This window comes from Colias philodice, chromosome 23 (assembly GCF_061535455.1).
Source record: "Colias philodice isolate Cphi_HAF_F1 chromosome 23, ilColPhil1 Martin Lab GWU primary, whole genome shotgun sequence".
Classification (NCBI taxonomy): Eukaryota; Metazoa; Arthropoda; class Insecta; order Lepidoptera; family Pieridae; genus Colias; species Colias philodice.
Genome location: NC_143108.1, coordinates 1538253 through 1561570, shown reverse-complemented (window position 1 = coordinate 1561570; position 23318 = coordinate 1538253). Strand labels below are relative to the sequence as shown.

The following is a 23318-nucleotide window of genomic DNA, read 5'->3' as shown; positions in this document are numbered from 1 at the left end:
TTACATGCTATACTGGGGTTACCTCATTGGGCTTCAGCTGCTGCGCTCACTGTGGTAGCTGTAGTGTTCAACTTACTTGGCGGCTTGGCTGCTGCTATACGGTAAGTCATCTCTATACAGTGTGGAAGTTTTCGATTAGCCCTAGAGGGATAGTACTTGAAATACTGAAGATAATATAAAATATCAATTTAATTTTTTAGTTAGTTTGACTCCCGGTCGAAGCACGTGAATTTCGAAAATCTTTGAATGCAGTGCTATTTCTTTTTAAAAATAAAGGAATGTTTCTTTTCAGCAAAATTTGCTATCTCCAGTATTTCAAGTACTTTCCCTCCAAGAACCCATCGAAAATTTTCACATTGTATATAAAAAATAATACTTACCCTATTTTCCTTGGTAACAGCATCATGCATGAACGTCTGGACCGATTTAGATAATTCTTATTTTTATGTGTTAGTTATTGTCAGAAGGATGTTATAATCGATAATCTTAAGAATTTTGCGTCAAAATATAATAAAAAAAAATAGACATAACGGTCATATCTTCACGGGTTTAACAATTTGCGCGAAGACAACGTCTGTCGGGTTAGTTAGTGCATTTATAAAAGCCTTGAAAGAGGTTCCTTGAAAGTATATACATTGGTCCACATCGACCAATGTCGATTGAAATTGATCAATCGATAGGTATGGTAATAACTGAATTTATTGACTGACTCAGGTAGTAACTGATTTTTTGTTAGGAAGGAAACAAAAAAGAAGGAGGTTATGATTGAATAGGAATATGAAATGAAACAAAATATTCATGTACAACTACTCATCCCTACTTCCCTACTAATATTATAAATGCGAAAGTAACTCTGTCTGTCTGTCTGTTACGCTTTCCCGCTTAAACCTCTCAACCGATTTTGATGAAATTTGGTACAGACAATCTTTAGACCCTGAGAAAGAACATAGGCTACCTTTTATCAAAACATCACGCGGGCGAAGCCGCGAGCGGAAGCTAGTATTTTAAATATACTAAAGTTTGAAGTTTGCGATTGAATAAATGATGTATAAATTGCAATCGAACCGACAAAAGTGCAATCGTAAAAGAAAGAAATTGATTATTTTTTAATGACATTCCTGCCTAATCATTTCCGACAATAAAAATGTACAAATAATGATTAATGTTTATTTTCAGGGCTGATGTAATTCAAACACTGACAATGGTTTTAGTGAGCGGTGCGTTTATAATACAGGCTACGATCAAATCTGGTGGTCCAGTAAAGGTTGTAAGAGATAATATTGAAGGAGGAAGGATGAACTTCCTCAAGTGAGTTAAAGACATAATAAACTACTGTTAGATGTAACTTTTGATTTATATTAATATTTTTGTTGATGAATAGTTGTCAACATAGTTGTCACTATTTCCTATCCGAACATGCTTAGCTGTCGAATCAAAATGCCGCTTTCCTTTGAATCGTGGTGCATTCGTACGAATCGTGCCTAGTGGCTCAGACGTTGTTTATACGACGTTTTGACCCAACTACCCCCACTTTGCTAATAGTCGTTGACTTACTGCGATTTATTATCAACTGTCTACATCAATCAGGCAGTTGTGTCGGCACAAATCATACACCGTAGAAAATTATATCTAATGACTCTTCAAAGCTGAATCTTAACAATAAAATGGCATATTTGGCTTTAAAATAGTTTCAATTTTTCCAAATACACGATTTTACATTCACATTTATAAAATCTCCGAATAAATTACATCAGAATAAATTAAAATGAAAGTTAATAATAATAAACCAAACTCTCCATCTTAATCGACCGCCTCCTTGGTACAGTGGTTGACGCGTGAGCGTAGCACCGAGGGGTCCTGGGTTCGACTCCCAGTGGAGACGAAGAAAAAAATAATGTCTTGGTCTGGTAGGACACAGAAGGCTGACCACCTACTTGTCCCTAAAGAAAATCCATCAGTGAAACAGATGTATAATGCATCTGCCCCTTACTTCACTTGGGGACATGGGACTTCACTTTTCACTTTTTTCCATCTTAATCAATAACCCTTCTATCAATATCTATTTTCATTTAAACATTTTAATATTAATAACCAAAGTCCTAACGATATCTATCTACATTCCAGTTTCACGTGGGACCCAACAGTACGCGTGGACACCTTTTCGGCCATCCTTGGCCAACTCTTTATGTCCGTTTCCATATATGGCTGCCAACAAACATTGGTCCAACGTTACTGTTCCATGCCAAGTGAAGCCAAAGTCAGGAAGATCCTCTTGGCCAATGTTCCTGCCTTCTGTATTCTATTCAGTTTGTCCTGGGTAGTTGGAATGGCGTTATATGGCCTATATAGATATTGTGATCCGCTAGTGAGTGGCAGAATTAGTGAACCCGATGAAGTTTTGCCTTTTTATGTGCAAGATCAGTTTGGTTTCTTGCCTGGAATGCTAGGGTTGTTCTTGGGCAGTATATTTAATGGCGCTTTGAGGTGAGATATTGTTTTGTATAATTTTTAGGTTATCGTTTATAATATGTTAGTTTAATCTATACTAATATTATAAAGCTAAAGAGTTTGTTTGTTTGATCGCGCTAATTTCAGGAACTACTGGTCGGATTTGAAAAATTATTTAGGTGTTAGATAGCCCATTTATCGAGGAAGGCTATAGGCTATCATTTCGCTAAAACCAACAGGAGTGGAGCACTGCGGGTGAAACCGCGCGGTACAGCTAGTATTATTATAATTTGGATTATGCTAAAAATATGTTTAAAACATTTGTTAAGTAAATACTAAATACCGGTCAGTTAAATCCTGTTGCTGATTTGAAGTATTTTTTGCCATTATAAATCAACGTTAGCATGTCCGTGTTCGGTTTTTCTTTTTGAGTAAGACAATCTTCATTTGTATTTAAAAAACTTCATTTAATGATGTTGATAGTCGTTTCTGTCCTACTTGAACAACACAAGTAATTGATGTATTTTCATATAATATTGTTACAGTTTTATGGTATCCAATATAAACTCATTGTCCACGGTAACATGGGAAGATTTTATCTCAACTGCACCAGCGTTCAGGGGCATAAGTGACAAACAACAATTGACCATCATTAAGGTCATTGGCGTCATTTACGGTAAGCATGATTTCGTTTTACTGCTATAATGTGTATTTTTTTGTAACGAGAATGGTTTTTGAAGTGAAACTTCTTTATCGGGGTTGGAAAAAAATTTAGTGTAACATTTTTTCGTTACGCGTGACTTTTTTCCGTTACGCGCCATCTTTTTCTTATCCGAAAAATTAAAGAAAATTATTTTTTGAAAAAATAAGGTCATAATGAAGTTTCACTTCTTACGTGTGTACACTAGTACACGCACACATTTTTTTTTGTTTACGAATCGAATCCACAGATACAAATAAAATCGTAAAAAATAACATATCTCGATTCATTATTCCCGGTTTCTATCATTGGCTCTATAACTTAGGAACATCATTCCATTATTATTAATCATTTTGAATCAAAGATCTAAACAAAGCACGTCCCAAATTTGTCAAATAAACGTATCTTACCTTCTATCCATCTATAAAACTTATCCTAACTAATAATAACAATAAATGCGAAACTAAATCAGTTTATCTTTTCTTAAGCTACCGATTTGGATGAAATTTGATATAATGATTGTTTATTATTATGTTTGGAGACCTGAAAAATGATAGGATTCATTCCAAAATTTCCAAATGAACGTGAACGTATGCAGGTTTTCCCTTGATTACGCGTATAGAAAACTAGTCTCATAATAAATTATTAAGCTATTGCATTTCTTCTATCGCGGGCCTTGAGCGCGGGGACCGAATCCAGAAATTGCGTAACGAAAAACCTCACGCTCCCCACTCCGACGGGCGCGGAGGTGTGGCTTGAAGGCATAGCATGCAATAGCTTTACCGCGGCAGTCCCCGAGTGACACACGTCTTTTTTGACGTGACAACGTCTTATATTTCGATAGAGCATGCACGCACGAAAAAACATGACTCATGCGGCGTTACCTCGCTCTGAGGCGTTCCATGTAAGGCTTGAAGTGCAAGCGAGAGCGCGGAACGAGCGACAAAGAAGCACAATCAGACGTTGTCACGTTCAACTGTCGTCAGTAAACCGACTTTACAGACAACCAATTTTTTTTTATTTTCCAGCTGTAACAATAATGGGCATGTCGCTATTCGTGAGTCTGGTCAACGGTGTAGTAGAAGCGAACATGCTAGTGACGTCAGCAACATCCGGTGCTCTGCTCGGTGTGTTCCTATTGGCCGCTCTGTTCCCGATGGCCAATGCGAAGGGGGCCTTGTGCGGGATGGTCATATCGCATGTTCTGACCGTCTGGATGGCGTTGGGGAGACTGATTTATGTGGACGCGAAGATGGCCATGCTGCCACTGTCTGTTGAGGTAAGAATCAGGTTATAGATATTTTTTATTTAGGACAATTTTTGCACACGGCACAATCTGTTCCCATACTAAGCTTTCGCTTGTGTTATTTAAACCAGATGGCTGATAAACATACATGTATTATTTTTAAATAAATACTTATATAGATAATTAACACCCAGACACAGAGCAAACATTTTTGTTCATCACACAAATATTTGGGTGGGAATCGAACCCACGACCTCTGGCTTGGAAGGCAGGGCCACTACCAACAAAGCCAACCGGTCAGTCAGATGATTTTAGGAATTTAAATGCAGGGTGCTTAACTCTCACTAAAGAGGAAATATGTTGAGTCATGCTGATTTTTTACGGTGAGAGGGACATTTCATATCTGTGGAAGTTAAAAATTACTATAATGTTTACATGAACTAAAAAAATGATTTTATGTTTAATTCTGGAATGAAAACTAGAATATATTGCTTTATATGTATTTCAGGAATTATGTAGCTTTCTTCAACCACTTTCTGCTACAAATTTTGTAATTATTACAGCTTTCTGAAACATTGTTTTTTAAACTTAGTCAAGGTTTTTTCATGGATAAACTATTGCACTGTTGCTTTACATAAATTAATTACAAATATGCATTGTTGCGTTATATAAATTCCTTTTAACTACACTAATCTAGTCTTTAAAGGTCAATTCAATATTGAATATTTGATTTAATTATTTTATTTGTAACATTTAACCACCCCGAATTAATTTTTACACTTAACAAACAATTTAACAATATAATTTTACCTTCCAGTCATGTCCAAACGCAACACTAAGTGCACTAAATCCAAAACCAATGGCGGTAGTTGTAAACCGCACACTCACACAGTACGCGATGGTATTCGACGCTATAGACAGCACGCACACACCTAGACCGCCCACTGAGAATCTATTGTGAGTATACTATACTAATCTATACTAATATTATAAAGCTGAAGAGTTTGTTTGTTTGAACGCGCTAATCTCAGGAACAACTGGTCCGATTTGAAAAATTCTTTCGGTGTTAGATAGCCCATGTGAAAATATATATGAAAATATATAACAATTTCCAAAAAATAACTAATTTTATTGAATTGGGCTCAAATTATTATGCTTTAGTATGGACTAGCGCTGCTTTTATTCTCATTGTTTTGTTTAAATATATACCTACACTTGCATGGAAATGGAATATAAACAATTTTAAGCTGTACAGTGTACGGGCCTATCCCTTATTTGTATATATTGGCGATGATAATAAGAAATAAAAGAATTATTTAAACTATTAAAATTGTATTAAACGTAAACTTATAATAAAATGGATGAATGAGTCACGCGAGGTACTCTTTAAATACCCGTCGACGATGAACTGATTTGAATCCACACTCATATTATAAATGCGAAAGTAACTCTGTCTGTCTGTCTGTTACTCAATCACGCCTAAACTACTGAACCAATTTGCATGAAATTTGGTATGGATATATTTTGATACCCGAGAAAGGACATAGGCTACCTTTTATTGCGAAATAATATGTACCACGGGCGAAGCAGGGGCGGACCTCTAGTATAATATAAAGTTTAAAATATTGGAAAGAATTTGATTTACGCAATTTGCAAGCAAAGCGCCTTGTTGCACTTTGGACGTGCTTTTCGTACATAAGCTATAAGTCGTAAATAGTCTAATGAGTAAACTATCAATGTGATGTTCATTTTCTTCTAATGAAAATAATATTAATTCAATCCACTCCACTTTTTTGCATTAATTACGTTAAAACGTTATTTTTCCAGATTCGACACTCTCATGAAAGTATACTCCATATCTTACATGTGGTACGCCGTTATAGGCACTCTTGTGTGCGTATTTTGCGGCATCGTGATTGGCTACATCACAGGCACAGACGAGGACAATTTCGACGAACGCCTCATACATCCTTTAGTGGCCAAAATCTCTCGAAAAATGCCCGGAAGACAGCGTACATTCACTACTGTGGAACGCGAAAAAACGTCAGAGGAAAAAGAACCTTCTGACAAGACTGTTGAGACGATAGTCGAGGATGAAAAACCGGCGCTAAAACCGGTGTTTTCTACTAATAATAGCAAAATATTTGATGTATACGATAGCAAAATGTCCCCTATGAGGACGAGACTATGACGAGTTGAGATTGTGTTAGTGTAATTTATTTATTAGGGAGCAGTTTTTGTATGTGTGTGACAATACAGGGATTGTACAGGATTTGAAAGATGAAAAAGCAATATGGAATGTTGCATATTGTAAACGAATCGGAAAGTGCCTTTTGAAATAGAATAGATGAATAATTCGCATTTCATACTCGCTTTGAAGGATAAAAAATATGTATTTTGTAGTTAGTATAATATGAGAGATATTTCAGCATAACAGAAAAGAATGGAGCTATTCAAAATTTTCTATCTCTGTCTTACAAAGCATACAAAACTTTTTTGAAAATGGTGCTTTGCGAATGTTTATAATACATATATAATCGACGTATTAATTGATGCAGTGGTCTGTGACTATTGCAGTCATTTATATGGATTTGAAAGGACCGGGAATAATATATGTATAGTTTTGAATATTATGTATTTAGGATGATTATTATAATTTATATGAATTTTGTGCATATCAATATTAAGTTTCTGTAGTGCAAGCTTTCCTTAGTTTAGAACTAGATGGCGCTGTGATAAAACAAGGAATGCTTATTATTAATATTAAAATAACAGAACATCATATTATTATGCTTTTGTTTTTCCTGTTGTATCAAAATAATTATACAAAAAAGTTTGTTTAGAGCTAGCGCGCACGAGCAACCTTGTCTCCGCAACTATTTTGTCTCTCCCACCCATGGGCTAGTATGAAAGTGCGCGCACGTAGCGACGCCACTCCCCATACAAATTGATGGGAGAGACAAAATAGTTGCGGAGACAAAGTTGCTCGTGCGCGCTAGCTCTTAGAGCCTCATATTTAAGAAGATGAGTTATTAGAAATCGTTAGGAATCTTTAATGACAGTTTGTCTGTGATTTTTATTAATATATAGACATTTTATGGATTGTGTAATATTGTGCCTTATCTAAAGCATTATTTTAAAAGTAGGGACTATCTAGTTGTTTCTTTTATTGTTAAGTATGTGTTAATTTAATAAAGTTAAGTTTAATCCATACTAATATTATAAATGCGAAAGTAACTCTGTCTGTCTGTCTGTTACTCAATCACGCCTTAACTACTGAACCAATTTGCATGAAATTTGGTATAGAGATATTTTGATACCCGAGAAAGGACATAGGCTACTTTTTATCCCGGGAAATAGGATAGGTTTTATCCCGGAAATCCCACGGGAACGGGAACTATGCGGGTTTTTCTTTGACTGCGCGGGCGAAGCTGCGGGCGGAAAGCTAGTAAATAATAAATTTAAATTAGTTCTTTATCTTTGGAATAATTAAATGTTAATATTTTAACATCTATACTAATTACTAATAACATTATAAAGAAGAGTTTGTTTGTTTGAACGCGCTAATCTCGGGAACTACTGGTTCGATTTGAAAAAAATATTTCGGTGTTAGATAGCCCATTCATCAAGCATGGCTATAGGCTATATATCATCACGTTAAGACAAACAGGAGCAGAGCCTCGCGGGTGAAACCGCGCGGCACAGCTAGTAATATAATATAAGCTAATATCTTAGAAGTGATAAACCTGGCACAGCTTGATATGTAGTGAAGGAATCACTAGACCAATGGAGTTTTTTTTAGATCTACAAAAATAATAACATATTGTCTGGAGTATATGTATATTATATTAAATTTTTATGTTTTTAATTGTAAATAATATTATGTAGGTAAATAATAATTACTTATTATATGGATATAATCTTAGAGTAAGTAGGTTCTTAGAATTGTGGCCATTTTGAAATGTTATCACGATATATTATTTTATTTTAACGATTTATTTATTATTTTATTTTATGACGAATCAATAATAAAACAGTCTTTATAAGATAAATAAAACTCATTCAAAATATATTACTATCAAGAAATCTATTAAGTAAATGCCAAAAAAAACATATTCAGAATTTATTTTATAAACTAAAAAAAATCGAAATTTAAAACCATCTCAAAGCATTTTAATATCAAATTTATATCATGTGATGCCATTATATTTATGTACTTATAAATCAGTATTAGAATATTGTTACTGTAATTAATATTTTTATAAACATAGAGAAATATAATATTCTAATAAAAATAATTAGTCAAAGACATTGTGTTTTATTTCCTACCTTATTGTAAAGAACACAAAAACCATTTTACATTGACAACATTACACCAAACATTCGTACCACGAATACAAGGAAGAAGAATAATAATACGAAATATATCATTTGTTCTAAACTAGGTACTATCATAAAGCTGAAAAGTGTGTTTGTTTGTGTAACCTCAGGAACTACGGGTCACGGTTTCGGCACAGTATTACAATATTATTTCCTACAGTAAGGAATCGCCTTTGATGTCGCGCGATGCTGACGCCAGCGTAGGTACTTACGCTGCCACACGAAAATACGCTAGGGTTGCAACAAATGGGAAATAAAACTATTGTGATTATTAATATTATGATGAAATCATTTATTCATATGTACATTCAAAATAATTGCGATTATTTAATCTGATGTAATTATTTGTTCATAAATATATAATTACAGATATTGCACTGCTAAATATTTACGTGGACACTATTTTTGGATGTTCTTAATTGTATATTATAACATTTAACTAAGTTATGCATTCGCATTGGGATGTACAATCTGATTAGAAAATAATGAGGACAACATATACATAGCTTTGATTTTAATTCAACAGATACAATTAATACAATCTTTCTGAAATATTGTTTCCTTCTGGGATTTCAATGTAGATTTACATCCGTAAACGGAACAGTTTTTGCGCGCCATAATAGAATACAGTGAAACTTGGTTAAGTGGGACCTGGATAAGTGAGAAACCTCCATAACTGGAACTCATGCTGAGGTCCCAACACTTTGGCACTGAATTACCTCTGTTAGTGGGACGAGGTAAACCTCTATATCTGGGATTTGTTCTTTCGATTTATCATCATAGTTACCTCTATAACTGAGACAGCGAGTAAATTTTATATGCATAAACCTCTGTAACTGAGACAACATTGTTTGTTTACTCATTCTTATTCAACCCACAAATTCCACACGTAATTCCAAGTACGTAAGTACAAATTTTGAGCTTCGATTACCTTCAGTTTTAGTTTCGCTTTACTATCATACAGATGTTTATTTGAAAAATGTCAAAACGAAAGCTACAATCGTTATCACCCCTCTGTAAATGAGACAGATATTTATTTATACCTGTATATCTGAGACACTGGGTAAGTGGAATACCTCTATAAGTGAAACGACATTGCAGGTCCCTTGATGTCTCACTTAACCAGGTTTCACTGTATTTAAGTACCTATGTATAATAAAATTATTATTACACAAAAAAATACGACTGCGTCGTCCTTTCGCGATAGTTAATCCAAACTCAGCGTGATTGCATTAAGCGGCCCGCGTCGCCCGACCCCCCGCCAGTTCCCCTCCGTTTCTCTGCACAAGTACATTCGGCGCACTACTGTAGGAAATATGGTAATACTGTGGTTTCGGTTACGGATTCAGTGTTGCTTGTATAAGCTAGTCCATTTATCGAGTAAGGCTTAGGCTATAATCAAGTATAATAGGAACAGTGCTATGCGGGGAAAACCGCGGAGCACAGCTAGTGAACCATATAATCCAATGGAGAGCCTCCTTATTATTTAAAATTGGTTAAATACTCAAAGAGAAATGTCCTACAAAATGATATAAACAGCACTATAGCCGTTTCAATAAAAAAGAACAACCAGTAATTACCTAGACGTATCTAAAACCCAGCGAGTAAGACATCAAAATCCAAAAGCCAAGAGAAGCAAATCGTTTTAACATTATGAATACGAATCAATCGAAGTTACCGTCATCGGAAAACTTTTAAAAGGCACCAAGATTTATTCCTATTGAAAGTTATCAGAATTCAGAATATGCAAGTCAGTTTGGAGTAAGGGATCGTGATGGATGACGAAGATATTTTTGTGAAGATCTTCTTCAAAAATGGAGATAATAAAAGCTTGATAAAACGTGAAGGCCAAAAAATAAGGAATATTTTGAGAAAGTCTGCTGAATTTGGAATCACAAGTAAGTAGTTAACCTTCAAAGCCGCGTGTGTTTACTAGATTAATATAATAATTAATATCTAATAAAGAAAATAGATTCGATTTATTTGTTTATTTGTAGCTAAGTAGTTATGAGTTAAATAATAGGTACTTAACTAATTGAACGCAAAACTATAGAACCGATATCAAATTATATTACCTACTTACATCTCACTCTATAGGTACTGAATATTAGTAGGTACCTATATTATGCAAAACAAAAATTTCGGGTCGACTCGGGTAAAGCTAGTACTCGGCCCTAGTAAGGCAATAGGTACATATAATCATTTGATACAAAAACGAGTAGGTAGGTACATTTTCAACGAGCACTTATAAACAGCTTTACAAAATCGAGTTTTATCTGATCCCAAAGCCTTGCTAAGTTAGATGGGAAACAATAAATACTCTTATAAATTGTATTTGCAAGCATTAATTCTAACAAATGGCTCGTTCCCACACCCATTCGAAGTTCGACACAGCTCGAGATAAAACTTAACCTGACGTTTGTTGGGACGGATTTGAAGATTTAGGGGCCCCGAATATTACTTATTAATACTTTAACTTTATTATTAAACTTTACACATAGTTACAATAAAAATCTTACAAAATAACAATGCAATTTGTCTTTCTTGCCTTATAGGTACATAGTATATAATATTATAAAACGTCTTTTTTAATGATTTATGCGTCATAGTCAAGTATAAGAAGAAGCCAACGGCTTTATCCACTTGGTAGGTACCTGACTTATATATCGGTACGCTAATTCAGACTTCCTATAATCATTAAATCATTAATAATGTCTGTATCAAATTTCATACGGAATATTTTACATAAAAAGCCAACAAACATCCAGCCACAGATTCATTCTCACCAACATTAACGTTAACATATTAACTTTGTACTACAATGACATATTTTTAGCAAAAAATACACAAAATTTGTACCATCTTAAAGTCATCTATATTATGCTCTCTATCTTTTTCATTTCTTAATCCTCGTCATTGTTATTTTTATATATGTATTTTATTCATTCAAATCAGTAGGTGTGCCCGTCGCCCATTATTGTATATTTTATGATTTAATATAATAAAACTACTCTACCACATCTAAACTGAATCTATGAAGAAACATTAATTAGTATATCAATAATACATATTAAAAAGAAACAACATAAAAAAGAAAAACAAACTACTGGATTCGACTCTGTTATCAGGCTTTGCTTATGCAAATCACGAGAAAGGACACTTGGCTGAATTTGGTTTTCAATGAGATTTGACTCGAAATGTGACGACGCTCTGCATTCTCACTTTTTACTACGACTTCCATTTTGATTTTGAGGTTGAAAGAAAATATTGTGTTTTGAATCTGCGATTACTCTTTATAATATTAACGTAGTATTTTAAAAGTTTTTCATTATAGTATGACCGATGACGGTAAATTATTTCATGAAATTTCATGAAAGAATGAATTACTTATGTAAGTACCAATTAGTATTGAAAATAGACGCTCGCGCTGGCTGAAATTTTGAAATTGGGTTTTTGAAGTTTTATAGATACTTGTGCAAACATCGAATTAAACTATGGATCGGAATTATTGTCAAATAATTATTTGTTCAACCTATTTTAAAACACTTTTGTATCTTCATGTTACATAGAAATTAGGTACCAACGGTAAATAGTTTCCTATCTGTGGTACCTAATTACTAAATTATTATATTATTAATATATGAAGGTTATAGGACATAGGTTATATAGGTATATGTAGTGACACGAAAAATATTCACGTTGGGGCCCCTAAATAGGAAAAATGGGATTTGTAGAGTAAAATGTGGGTACCTACTTATACGCTCTATGTAGGTAACATAGTGTCTTTCAAATTTGAAGAGCTTTCAGTTGTAAGTGAAAAGGCGGATTTATTTCGTGAGATATATTTCTGTGAATAAAGGTGAATTTTTCGTACTATTTCATATTTTGTATGAGCCAGAGTCTATTTCGTATGTCTAACAATATGCAGGTAATTTTAAGCTTGAAATAATTGTAATAATTAAAAGTCTTTCAAGTCAATATAAATTACTTTAATTTGCATATAACATTAACATAATATAAATTCTAGTAATTACATTGTATTTAAAGTATCTACTTACGTTTAAATAATATCTTGTATCCTTTTTTTCAAAAAGCTGTCATTGAAAATGACTATGAATATTTAGGTACCTGCATAAAAATGTTTCAATTTTCCCAAAGGAAGCGCTTTCTTGTAGTTGTGACATCATAATAATATTATCTAAAGTGTTTTTCTTTTGTCTCTTTTTCTCCAATTTTCATCATTATCAATCATGTAACAATCAACGTACACAAACACCTTCTTACTGTAAACTTTTATAAGTACACTAGCTTTCCGCCCGCGGCTTCGCCCGCTTTGTAAAACATAATAAATAATATACTAAAACCTTCCTCTTGAATCACTCTATCTATTAAAAAAAACCGCATCAAACATGATACCAATATGATAAAACTAAGCAATGAAAATTTTAATAAAATGAATCTCAACTAGGAACAATGCATTATAATAAGTATAGGTACAGAGAGCTAGATCTGCATAAATACGAATTGCAAATTAAAATCGAAATCAGGTCACGGCAAGAGGCAGATATTTTTAACGAGCACACCTTGTATTCGCCATCGGGGGAACTAGGCTCTGAAATAATTAGTTCGTAAATTGTTTTACTTACATCTATGTAATAGATATGTACGTGCATAATTTCGGTATGACAAAAAAAATATAAGTCTAAACCTTATTATACAATAAAAAGTACCTGTATAAAATTAATAAAAACAATTAGTTTAGAAGTGAATTCTTTATGCGCGTTGAGAGTAATTTCAAGGTCGCGTCATGGCAATACCGTCACGTCATGGAGTAAGGCGACGATTTTGGTATCTTTGAATCTTGCCAAAAAAGTTTCACTTCTGACACGTGTGAGGGCACACGTTCTTTTTTGTATTCTTAGATTTGTGAGTATGGTAGTAAATAAACTTGGTTTTTCATAATATATATAAGTTTGATATATAAACCGTTTGGGTATATGTCGTATGTGAAGATAAAAACATTTTTATCTTCTTTCTTGCTTACATTAATATAAGTCTACCCAAATTTTGTCCCTTAGAGGCTTATCCCCGTTGTAATATGTTTGTGTCGTAGCTTTTAAGTCAATATTTTAATAAATATTTCATTACATTATTTTTGACTTTCGAGATTAGTTCAAAATTCATGTCTCTTAATATGTGAGAGTTAAAACTTATAGGTTCTTGTGAATACCTACCTAAAATGGATTTGTACATTTTTTTTCAAGTGAACCATTTTCGCTTAAAATAATCAAATAAATACCTATATTTTAATACCTAAATGGAAAGTTTAAAAAAAATTTGCAATCTAGGTATGTATTTTTAAAATTTATGAGCATTGTATCCAGTCCTCACGAAGATTCCAATTTTCACGATTTTCTACCCGTTATTGTACTAATAAAGAGTTATACAGTCTCAGCCATCGGGGAGGTAAAATAAAAACTCCCGATTGGCAGCCTCGTCGTGATTTAAAAGTTGGGGCTCGTCGCCAATTCCAACTAAAAAGTGGTCTAATTTATAAGCAAAGGCGATTTAATATTCAATATTTTTTTAAGAAAAGGTACGTATATATGTTGTCACACACTATTGCAATAGAAAAATGGTCCAATTTATATAAAAATAGATAATATTATGAAAAAGTAGCAGAAATGAACTCAAAACTTGATATTTTAGTCTTATGGGTAGCATTCCAATGATTTGCACGGCTGGCGGATAGGTCAAAGATACCGGAATAGCTAAAGACACAGTTTCCTTTTGTTCAAAATAATGTATATTAAGTAAGTGATACGTATCTAATTAATGCAAAGATTTGAAAATAGATTACTTTTATGAAGTACTTTAGCACCGAAGGTATGTTTTTCCGTCATTTTATTATAATAAAATCCGCTCTTCACTTTAACTTATACCACACAGAGCTCCAGTTTTTAGAGAGATCTTTATGATGACAAAGGTTTGCGCTGTACCAACGCTTTCAATATTATACTCACTTCAACGTAAAGAGAATATTTTCGCGATGAAAGTATAATGCTCTTAAAATATGGCTGCTTTTAGATACACCTGGGTGAGTCTGGATGCAGTAATGGCCTTGTGCCTTGCTTTTTGGTGTGAATGTATGAACATTTAGGTCCTGTTGACAATTTTATGGTACGAGAATGGTAAACGAATGGTATTGCCAGATGTCTATATTGAAATCTGTTACCGATTTTATTAGATGGGACATATAAATGTCCTTAAAGAAAATAATGTATTATTTTCCTCTAAGTAGTCTCCAACTCTTGCCTGGGATTTAAACTTTTGTTCTAGTTTTAAGTACATTAAAAGTCTTTCTTCAGTTTTAAGTAGTAAAACTATAAACATTTTTGAAGTAAATATTGTATAAAAGGCTCGATTCTACAAAATATATCAGGTAAATGATATATATGTAATAGGTACCAAGTTGCAAAACTACGTCTAATTTTAACAGCATATTAATTATACTATGGTTATTCGGTTTAAAGAACTTTATTTATCTCATAAAATAAATTATATATTCATATCTTAATAAACTCATTATTACTACAAGCCTCATCATTTCTCGAACCTAACAAAATTACATCTAGTTTTAACAGCATATTTATATACTATGGCTCTACATCTTCATACACTTATTCTTGTTACAAACCTCATCATTTCTCCAAACTAACAAACGACCTGACTTCCATACAATATAATCGAATCAAAAAGAAGTTTCAAGGATATTTCTAAATGTATAGAACCGTAAAACATGGAAATCTACTAATCCCATTACCATAAACTGCTAGATTCCGGTGTCAAGCGACTCTACGTTGAGGAACGACTGTCTGTCACAATGTACCTACAGAATTTAGTATGGTTTTAAAGGATTTACATGTACATAATTAATAATTATAAGGAGAAAACACGAAGAGTATACAAGATTTCTTAGCTAAGATTAACTGGTAAGTGTACAGAACGATTCAAACTGAATGTCGGCTCGGAACATCGTACGATCCGATGCGCAGAAAACAAGTTTAGGTATTAGCGGGACGTTAAGGGACCTGTGTGCACCCGCAATCGCACCTGCACCTAACTTCCGAACCGCCCTTAAGTTTGAATCGAACTGTACTTTTTTACATTACTTAGGGCTTGTTCCCCGCTTGCTAATTGAATGTCCCTGATAATCTTTTTGCCAATAATTTACGTATTTTTCATACATTATCAGATAAAGTATCAGCATCTAATAAAACACTCCTTCTTTCTTTGATTTTACATAAAATCTGTACCACCCTGTAAAGTGGATAGTCACTACTAGAATTTTAACCTTACGTTACAACGAGCAACATAAAGCGAAATACATTTTTATTTTCTACTAACACTCTTACAATTTTGAATTCCATTTCAGTGTTACAACCTATGGTTACAACACTAATTATACAGCCTTGTATTACAACGTATCAAATGATCACATACTACTTTAATTTCCCACTAATTCTATTACCATTATCTCTTATAATTCGGTGTAACAGCCGGCCACCTTATCGCGATCGTGCGACGTCGCCGATTTATGTGCAAAGTTTATCTCTTCCGTTTGGCGTTTCGGCCGTTTTCGGTGGAAGATATTCGCTTCGTAGATTCTAATACGTATAGTTTTAATTAACTTGTAATAAGGGTGGTTTTTGCTTGTACTAAGCCACCGGATATGTACGTTTTTCTTAATTATTACGTGTAGAAGGTAGTTTGATTCTTATTGGTAGTATTTTGGGAAGCTTGTGAAATTAACTTTGTCCCACAACATATTTTAAACAGGTGTTTATAATATCTATTTTTATCGAGTTATTATAGAACAAAATTCATATTGCAGCTTTACAGGTAGGTATGGTGTCAATTTTAATAAGTCTACGCGGTTATGGTTAGGGTTACATGGGCCCAAGCCTTTTTTTATCTGAGATTGCAAGCGATTTAAATCATCTTAAATTACTAAGTTTTTCCTATTTTCATCCAGAGGCTTTTTTATAAAATTGAAGATACAAAACCGAACTATGGTTATAAAAATATGCACTATAGTGACAGAAAAACCTCCATTTTGCTTTTTCTTACTCAATCGAAAATATACATTTTCGGTTAGCCATTTATTTTCTTACAAACTCTACACACATTGTGACGAAATAAGCAGAAATGACGTCTTAAGGGTATTTCCAAATTTTTAACAATCACTGAACCTTTTACGAACTTTAGTAAATATTTAAAAAGTCTAGGCAATTAGACTCAAACTCAAATATTTATTCATACAACTAAGTTTCTTTTCAATTGTACTTACAATCTATAATATGATGCCTCCTTTTATACAGCAAACACTTGTCCTTTGCCTAAGGGGTCGTCTCCGCCCCGTTACACATATTTAAGCTGAAACTATGAGATTTAGATTTAGTTACTTTTAAATTTTATAAAAATAATATGTGTAATAAAGTGTTAAATAAATAAATAATAGGTATGTTAAAATTGAACTTTTTTGTAAGAATATTCAAAAATAATATTATACTTTTTAATCAATAACAAAATAGCGACCATGCCAGGTTTTATGCTAAAAAATAAATCTACGTCGGGAAATAATATCCCTACTTACTACTTAAAGTGAAATCGTTACATCAATTAATCAAGTATTACTAACTACGCAGTTATTTCAAACTACAAACACATCCTTTTTGTTTTTGCTTTTTATTGGCGTGTCGTATTCAATAAACATTATTTCTATATTTATTTATAGAATTATTTGCATCTATATTAATTATCGTTGATAGCACACACCTATAATTGAAACACAATATTTACTCCTACAAAGATCAAGGCTGCACAAGCTTACAGCAAGCCTGACCAAATATTGATCCGCAAATCCATTAGATTGACAAGCGCCTCTTGGATTCAGTACTTAGTGTGGCTTTAAGATACAGGAAAATGTGTACACATACGCATCTATATAATAAAAATAAATTGCTAAATGAGTTGGTAAACGCAAAACTCGAGAACGGCTGAACAGATTTCGATGATTCTTTTTTTATGATATTCCTTGAAGTACGAAGATTTATTTATTTATTTTTTAATAATACCAACGTTTGTATACATTGTTGATATTATATCTACAAGTATACAAGATGGTCCTTATGGAGAGAAAACGAAGCCATGTACCACGGGCGAAGCCGGGGCGGACCGCTAGTATAATATATCGACTTAAAAGTTTTCTAAAAGTCAAATAACACATGACATAAAAAGTTTGGTTTAATGATCTTAGGTTGTATAATTATATATGCCTCCATTACTATTATTATAAAGCATAAATTTAACTATTAACCGTTTTTTGCTTCATACCTGAGCACCGAGACAAACGTCAAAACGCAAAAGGAATAGAATCCGCTATCGATACAAATTAACATAAGCGTATGATGTTTTGCTAAGGATTGTTCACCCTACCAACGACGACGTCTACCACGAACAAAATTTTCATCCATATAAAATTTGTTTAAAATAAAATATTAAAATTTAACTAAAAAATCATGAGCTTATGTCAATAATTAGCGATAGCAGTTTCTATTCCTTAGCGTTATTATATTCTCCGACATTCGTCTCGGCCTGCTGTAATACCAAAGTATATAAATAGTAAAATACCTATTATAATACTCTTACAACTGAATATGAGTACGAACATTTCGATCGAGCTTTATTTAGCTTTCGATATAACCTCTATAATATAGAATATCTCATTAATTTACCGCAAAATCAAAATGTTATTTGATTATTCGATATTTGTTTTGTTAATACAATAACAATCAGGACCATCAGGGCCCTCTTTGTTCGTATCGGAAAATTGTCCATTTTTCGTAAAGGCTCGTTCACAAGGATATCGATTTTTTTCATACAACTGCCAGATTTGCTAACAACTTTTGTACAAAAATAACAAAGTAAACCATGATTATGTCATAATATAGAGAACTTATAGGAAATTTAAAAATCCCTTATTCTTTGGTTTCACTTTCCTTGAAATTTACATAATTATTTGTAAATAATGTTTTAGTAACGTTTTCATATTATAATTATGCATTTCTGATGAGTTTATAGGCATTTATATGAAAAATTTATTTTAATTCACAATTACTTTTTACTTTCAAATTTCAACATTTTCAGTTATGTACCTAACTACTATATAAAGTACCTAATCAATGAAATCGTAATTTTTAAGCTATTGCATAGTTTTTATCTCAGACTTTGAGCGCGGTGACCGAATGTAAAAATTCCGTAACGAAAAAACCTAACACTTCCCACTCCAACCGGCACAGCGATGCGATGCTATGCAATAGTTTTACCGCGGCAGTCCTCGAGTGCCACACGTATTTTTTTAATTATATAATTTGTTTTAAAAATAAATATAAATATAAATTCAAATAACACTATGAACACAGCCTTAAATGGGAATAGATAAGAATTCCTTTCAGTCGTAAAGGCAGGATCCAATTAGATATTCGAAGGACCATCGGCCTTGAGATTTCAATTTTGTAAAAGAAAATTCATCTAATGACCACGTTCACCTTTGACTGAGATAACCACTTGGAATAATGGCCAATTTGTTTTATTGTTACATTTTGTTGAATATTTTACTGAAACAGCTAAACGTAGACTAGAGTGGTAGGCTATTTCACTATAGTAAGTAATAAAAAAAAAATAGTTTATTTCGTTTCTAAATTTTACACAATTTTGAAATGAGTAGGGCCCTCCTAGTAAGTTTAAGATAAAACCTGTGTAATATTATATTGAGCAGTGGGAGCTCAGTGGTGAACAATAGTTTTATCGATATTAAAACGGCCAAATTATGAGTGAGTTTTATTTCCTTTAAAATATTATTATGGGAAATTCGATTAGTGTTAGTTTACGTTTAAGATTCCTGAGCAGTCTTTCGAAGCAATTGCTTCGCGAAGCAGCTCTAGGAAAATGGCGCTACACGCATCTGGACCGAGCTACGTGCACATAGACCAAAACCCGCATAATACATCGTTACATAATATAGAACGAACGCACAGCTCTTGTAAACTTAACGATCATATCATTAGGGCCAGATCCATTCCGTTTTAAAATCCCAAAACATGCAATATACTATTGAATGTACAGACAGTTTTCCTTACTCAAAGATCCCACCCGAGGCGTCATCAACGTCACAGCGCTTAAACTTGCAGTACACGACATTTAAAAATGTATTTCCCCTACAATTTTGCTTTGAAACTGTCTCTTTGTAAATGCCGTTCCTACACTATTTGAACGTTTGTGCATACATATGACAGTGTTCGGTGAAAGAGGATTTATATATATCATTAATCTTGTATGGAAGTTGTATGGTATTTCCTGCAAGCAAATTCACTTCTTCTGTGTGTCACGTGCCATTCAATTATTGTATGTTTACATTATGCTAGTTCTGTTCTGTGAACGAGGCAATTTTAAATTTCTGTAAATAACAAGTATGAAAAAATATAGTTATTTGAAGGGTCTAATACTTGAGGATTACTTAAAACTGACTTAGAAAGGAGCACTACTTACCCAACCTTTTAGACTCTAGGAACTAGATTTTATTTATTTATTCCATAGAAATCTAAATAACAAGACACTAGAAGTCGTAAGCGTGCGTGACCTTGTCGCCACTCAGGTGATTTGCACATCACCAGTGCATTCGTCACTGTTCAGTTGCTCTGGAGACGTATGAGTGTATACATGGTGTGTTTCAGCAATTCCCATTGCGGAAATTCTTCCACAAGTTGTAATTATACTCATAAAGGAATAATATTTCATCGGAAAATATATTTTTTTAGAAATAATGCCGTTTTTCCTTAAAATTATAGAATATTTACAAGTATTACGAGTGTCACCATAGTAATCGAAATAACAATGAATGACAAAGTCGACCATTCATTCTTATTATCACGTTTGTTCGTATTGGAGCAAAAAGTCTCATATACTTAGGGATGTTATTCTAAAATAAACCGTAAATTCGTGCGTTAGGATACATATTCAAAAGCTTAATTTAATAGATAAGTTAGTTTTCACTAAAATCAAGCGGTCCAATAAAAGGCATAGTTTACTTGTGTGTACTGTTTAGCTTTCGGTTTGAATGTGTTGATTTTGGCGACAGCGGTTTTCATACGAATTATGACATTATAGCACTTCTATGTGTCTTGTTATTTAGATTTCTATGATTTATTCATATAAATAGCTATCATATTACATTTCAGCAGAAGCAGGGTAGTGTCCTTTTGTTGACAAAGCTTGAACGTTTCCATTCCTTCTTTATTTTTGACGTGACAACGTCTTATAATTCGATAGAGCCGGCTGCACGCACAAAAAAACATGACTCATGCGGCGTTATCTCGCTCTGAGGCGTTCCATGTAAGGCTTGAAGTGCAAGCGAGAGCACGGAACGAGCGACAAAGAAGCACAATCGGACGTTGTCACGTTCAACTATCGTCAGTAAACCGACTTTACAGACATACCCATTTTTTCTCTATAATTATTATTTTATTTATTTCCTCTTTACATTTGTATTATTATTTTAAATTATGTTTATTTGTTGTATAATGTTTTACTATTATTGCATCTTATATTATTAGATACTGATAAATAGGTGGATCTTTCTCTCAAATGAATATAAAACATACTATTTATCGACAAACACGGGCTATATATTTATCAATTCTCCATTCAATCATGCAGAACTTTCAATAAACTTCAACCAACTATTGATACAAGACATGGCGTCTCCTTTTACACGGTTAATTAGGTAGAGTGAATTTCTAAGAATAAACTCGATATCATACGTCGCTACTGTAAAATGCATGACGTGTTCAAAAATTTTGCTCTATCTCTATCAATATTCAAAATTAATCTATACTAATACTATTATTTATAAAGTTGAAGAGTTTGTTTGTTTGATCGCGCTAATCTCGGGAACTACTGGTCCGATTTGAAAAATTCTTTCAGTGTTAAAAAGTCCATTTATCGAGTAAGGTTATAGGCTAAATTAGTATATTATATCATCACGCTACGACCAACAGGAGTGGGGCCACGGGGGTGAAACCGCGCGGAGCAGCTAGTCTGAAATATAATTGAAGTCAAAGAGGCAGTAGATGGATTCACAATTTAAAGGCATTCGAAATCATATATGTAATAAAACTAAATCTCTAAACACTATAATATAAAATTCGAGAACCGCTCTACCAATTTTGATTTGTTTTAAGATTTAAGAGTTAAGGCATAGATAAGTTTCTTATGTAGATAATGTACGAAAAAGGGGCAATATGGCAGTACAACATCTGCTGGGGCAGAAAATTCTGTAAAAATAATAATAAAATCTTTACCTGTAATATGGTGCTTTACGATTAAGACTTTCTTAAAGTTCTTCTATGAGCAGAATGAAAATTCTACGAATTCCTGATTCTAAGTATTGGGTACCTATTTTATTTTAAAACTCTTAATTAAATAGAGTTAAATTCGAAGAAGCAACTGTAAGTGTATGCGGTAAATAAAAGGAAGCTTGTACATACGAGATATACGTATATATACCATTAGCTATTCACCCGCGGCTTCGCCCGCGTAGTCAAAGACAAACGCATAGTTCCCGTTCCCGTGAAATTTCTGTAATAAAACCTGCCCTATGTCATTTTATAGGTCTCAAAATATTTTTGTACTAAATTCTTAATGCTCTCATTGTGTTAGCAGTTAGAGTAACAGTCAATATTTATTTTACCTTCTACATACATAGTTATCAATTAAGTAATGATATTGTGTTTACTTCGTTTTAGAGACAGTTTCCATTTACCAGAATAGACTATTGAAACTTGTTATAATATCTACTCTAGTAATCTAATTTAAAAGCACATACATCAATATTTATAAGCACAACCAATACTACAAAAATATACACCGAAAACTATGTCACTAGCAAAATAATCGAAATTTCGTAGTCACCGTTGCTGTCAGCTCGTCTAGATTTATGTTTGCACATCGAACCTCCGTAACGACGCTGCTTCCTCTACAGGGCTATAAATATGCTATAAGTCTATAAGGGGAGGTTTATAAAAGGTATGTTTGCAGTTTCAAGTTTTTGGTGGTCGATACATCTACGACAAATTAAATAGTAATATTTTCTTTCACATTAAATCTACACTTATATATTATAAACGGAGGAAAGCTATAGGAAGGAGTATATTAATTAAAACTAGCGGTCCGCCCCGGCTTCGCCCGTGGTACATATTTCGCAATAAAAGGTAGCCTATGTTCTTTCTCAGGGTCTAAAGATTGTCTGTGCCAAATTTCATCAAAATCGGTTTAGAGGTTTATGCATGAAAACAATACATACATAATTACAAACTTTACCTCTTTATAATATTAGTATAGATATAGGCTATATTTAAAATAAAACACCATTAAATTTTAACGATATTTTAATCCATTCCTTTTACTAATATAAAATAATAGGTA

The 23318-nt window shown here is 33.1% G+C and overlaps 1 protein-coding gene and 1 long non-coding RNA gene across 2 annotated transcripts in view; one reads left to right on the top strand and one right to left on the bottom strand.

Annotated features, from left to right (window-relative positions):
- Nucleotides 1–7303, top strand: part of LOC149477869 (sodium-coupled monocarboxylate transporter 1) — a 36536-nt gene extending 29233 nt beyond the window's left edge. The window contains exons 5-10 of the mRNA XM_089709766.1: nucleotides 1177–1308; nucleotides 2125–2484; nucleotides 2994–3124; nucleotides 4177–4427; nucleotides 5212–5351; nucleotides 6222–7303. Coding sequence (XP_089565892.1) covers nucleotides 1177–1308; nucleotides 2125–2484; nucleotides 2994–3124; nucleotides 4177–4427; nucleotides 5212–5351; nucleotides 6222–6585 — 1378 coding nt within the window. The 3' untranslated portion in view covers nucleotides 6586–7303. The remainder of the gene's footprint in view (nucleotides 1–1176; nucleotides 1309–2124; nucleotides 2485–2993; nucleotides 3125–4176; nucleotides 4428–5211; nucleotides 5352–6221) is intronic.
- LOC149477868 (uncharacterized) overlaps nucleotides 1–23318 on the bottom strand; it is a 395772-nt gene that overhangs the window by 356056 nt on the left and 16398 nt on the right. The gene's annotated exons all lie outside the window — the stretch shown is intronic.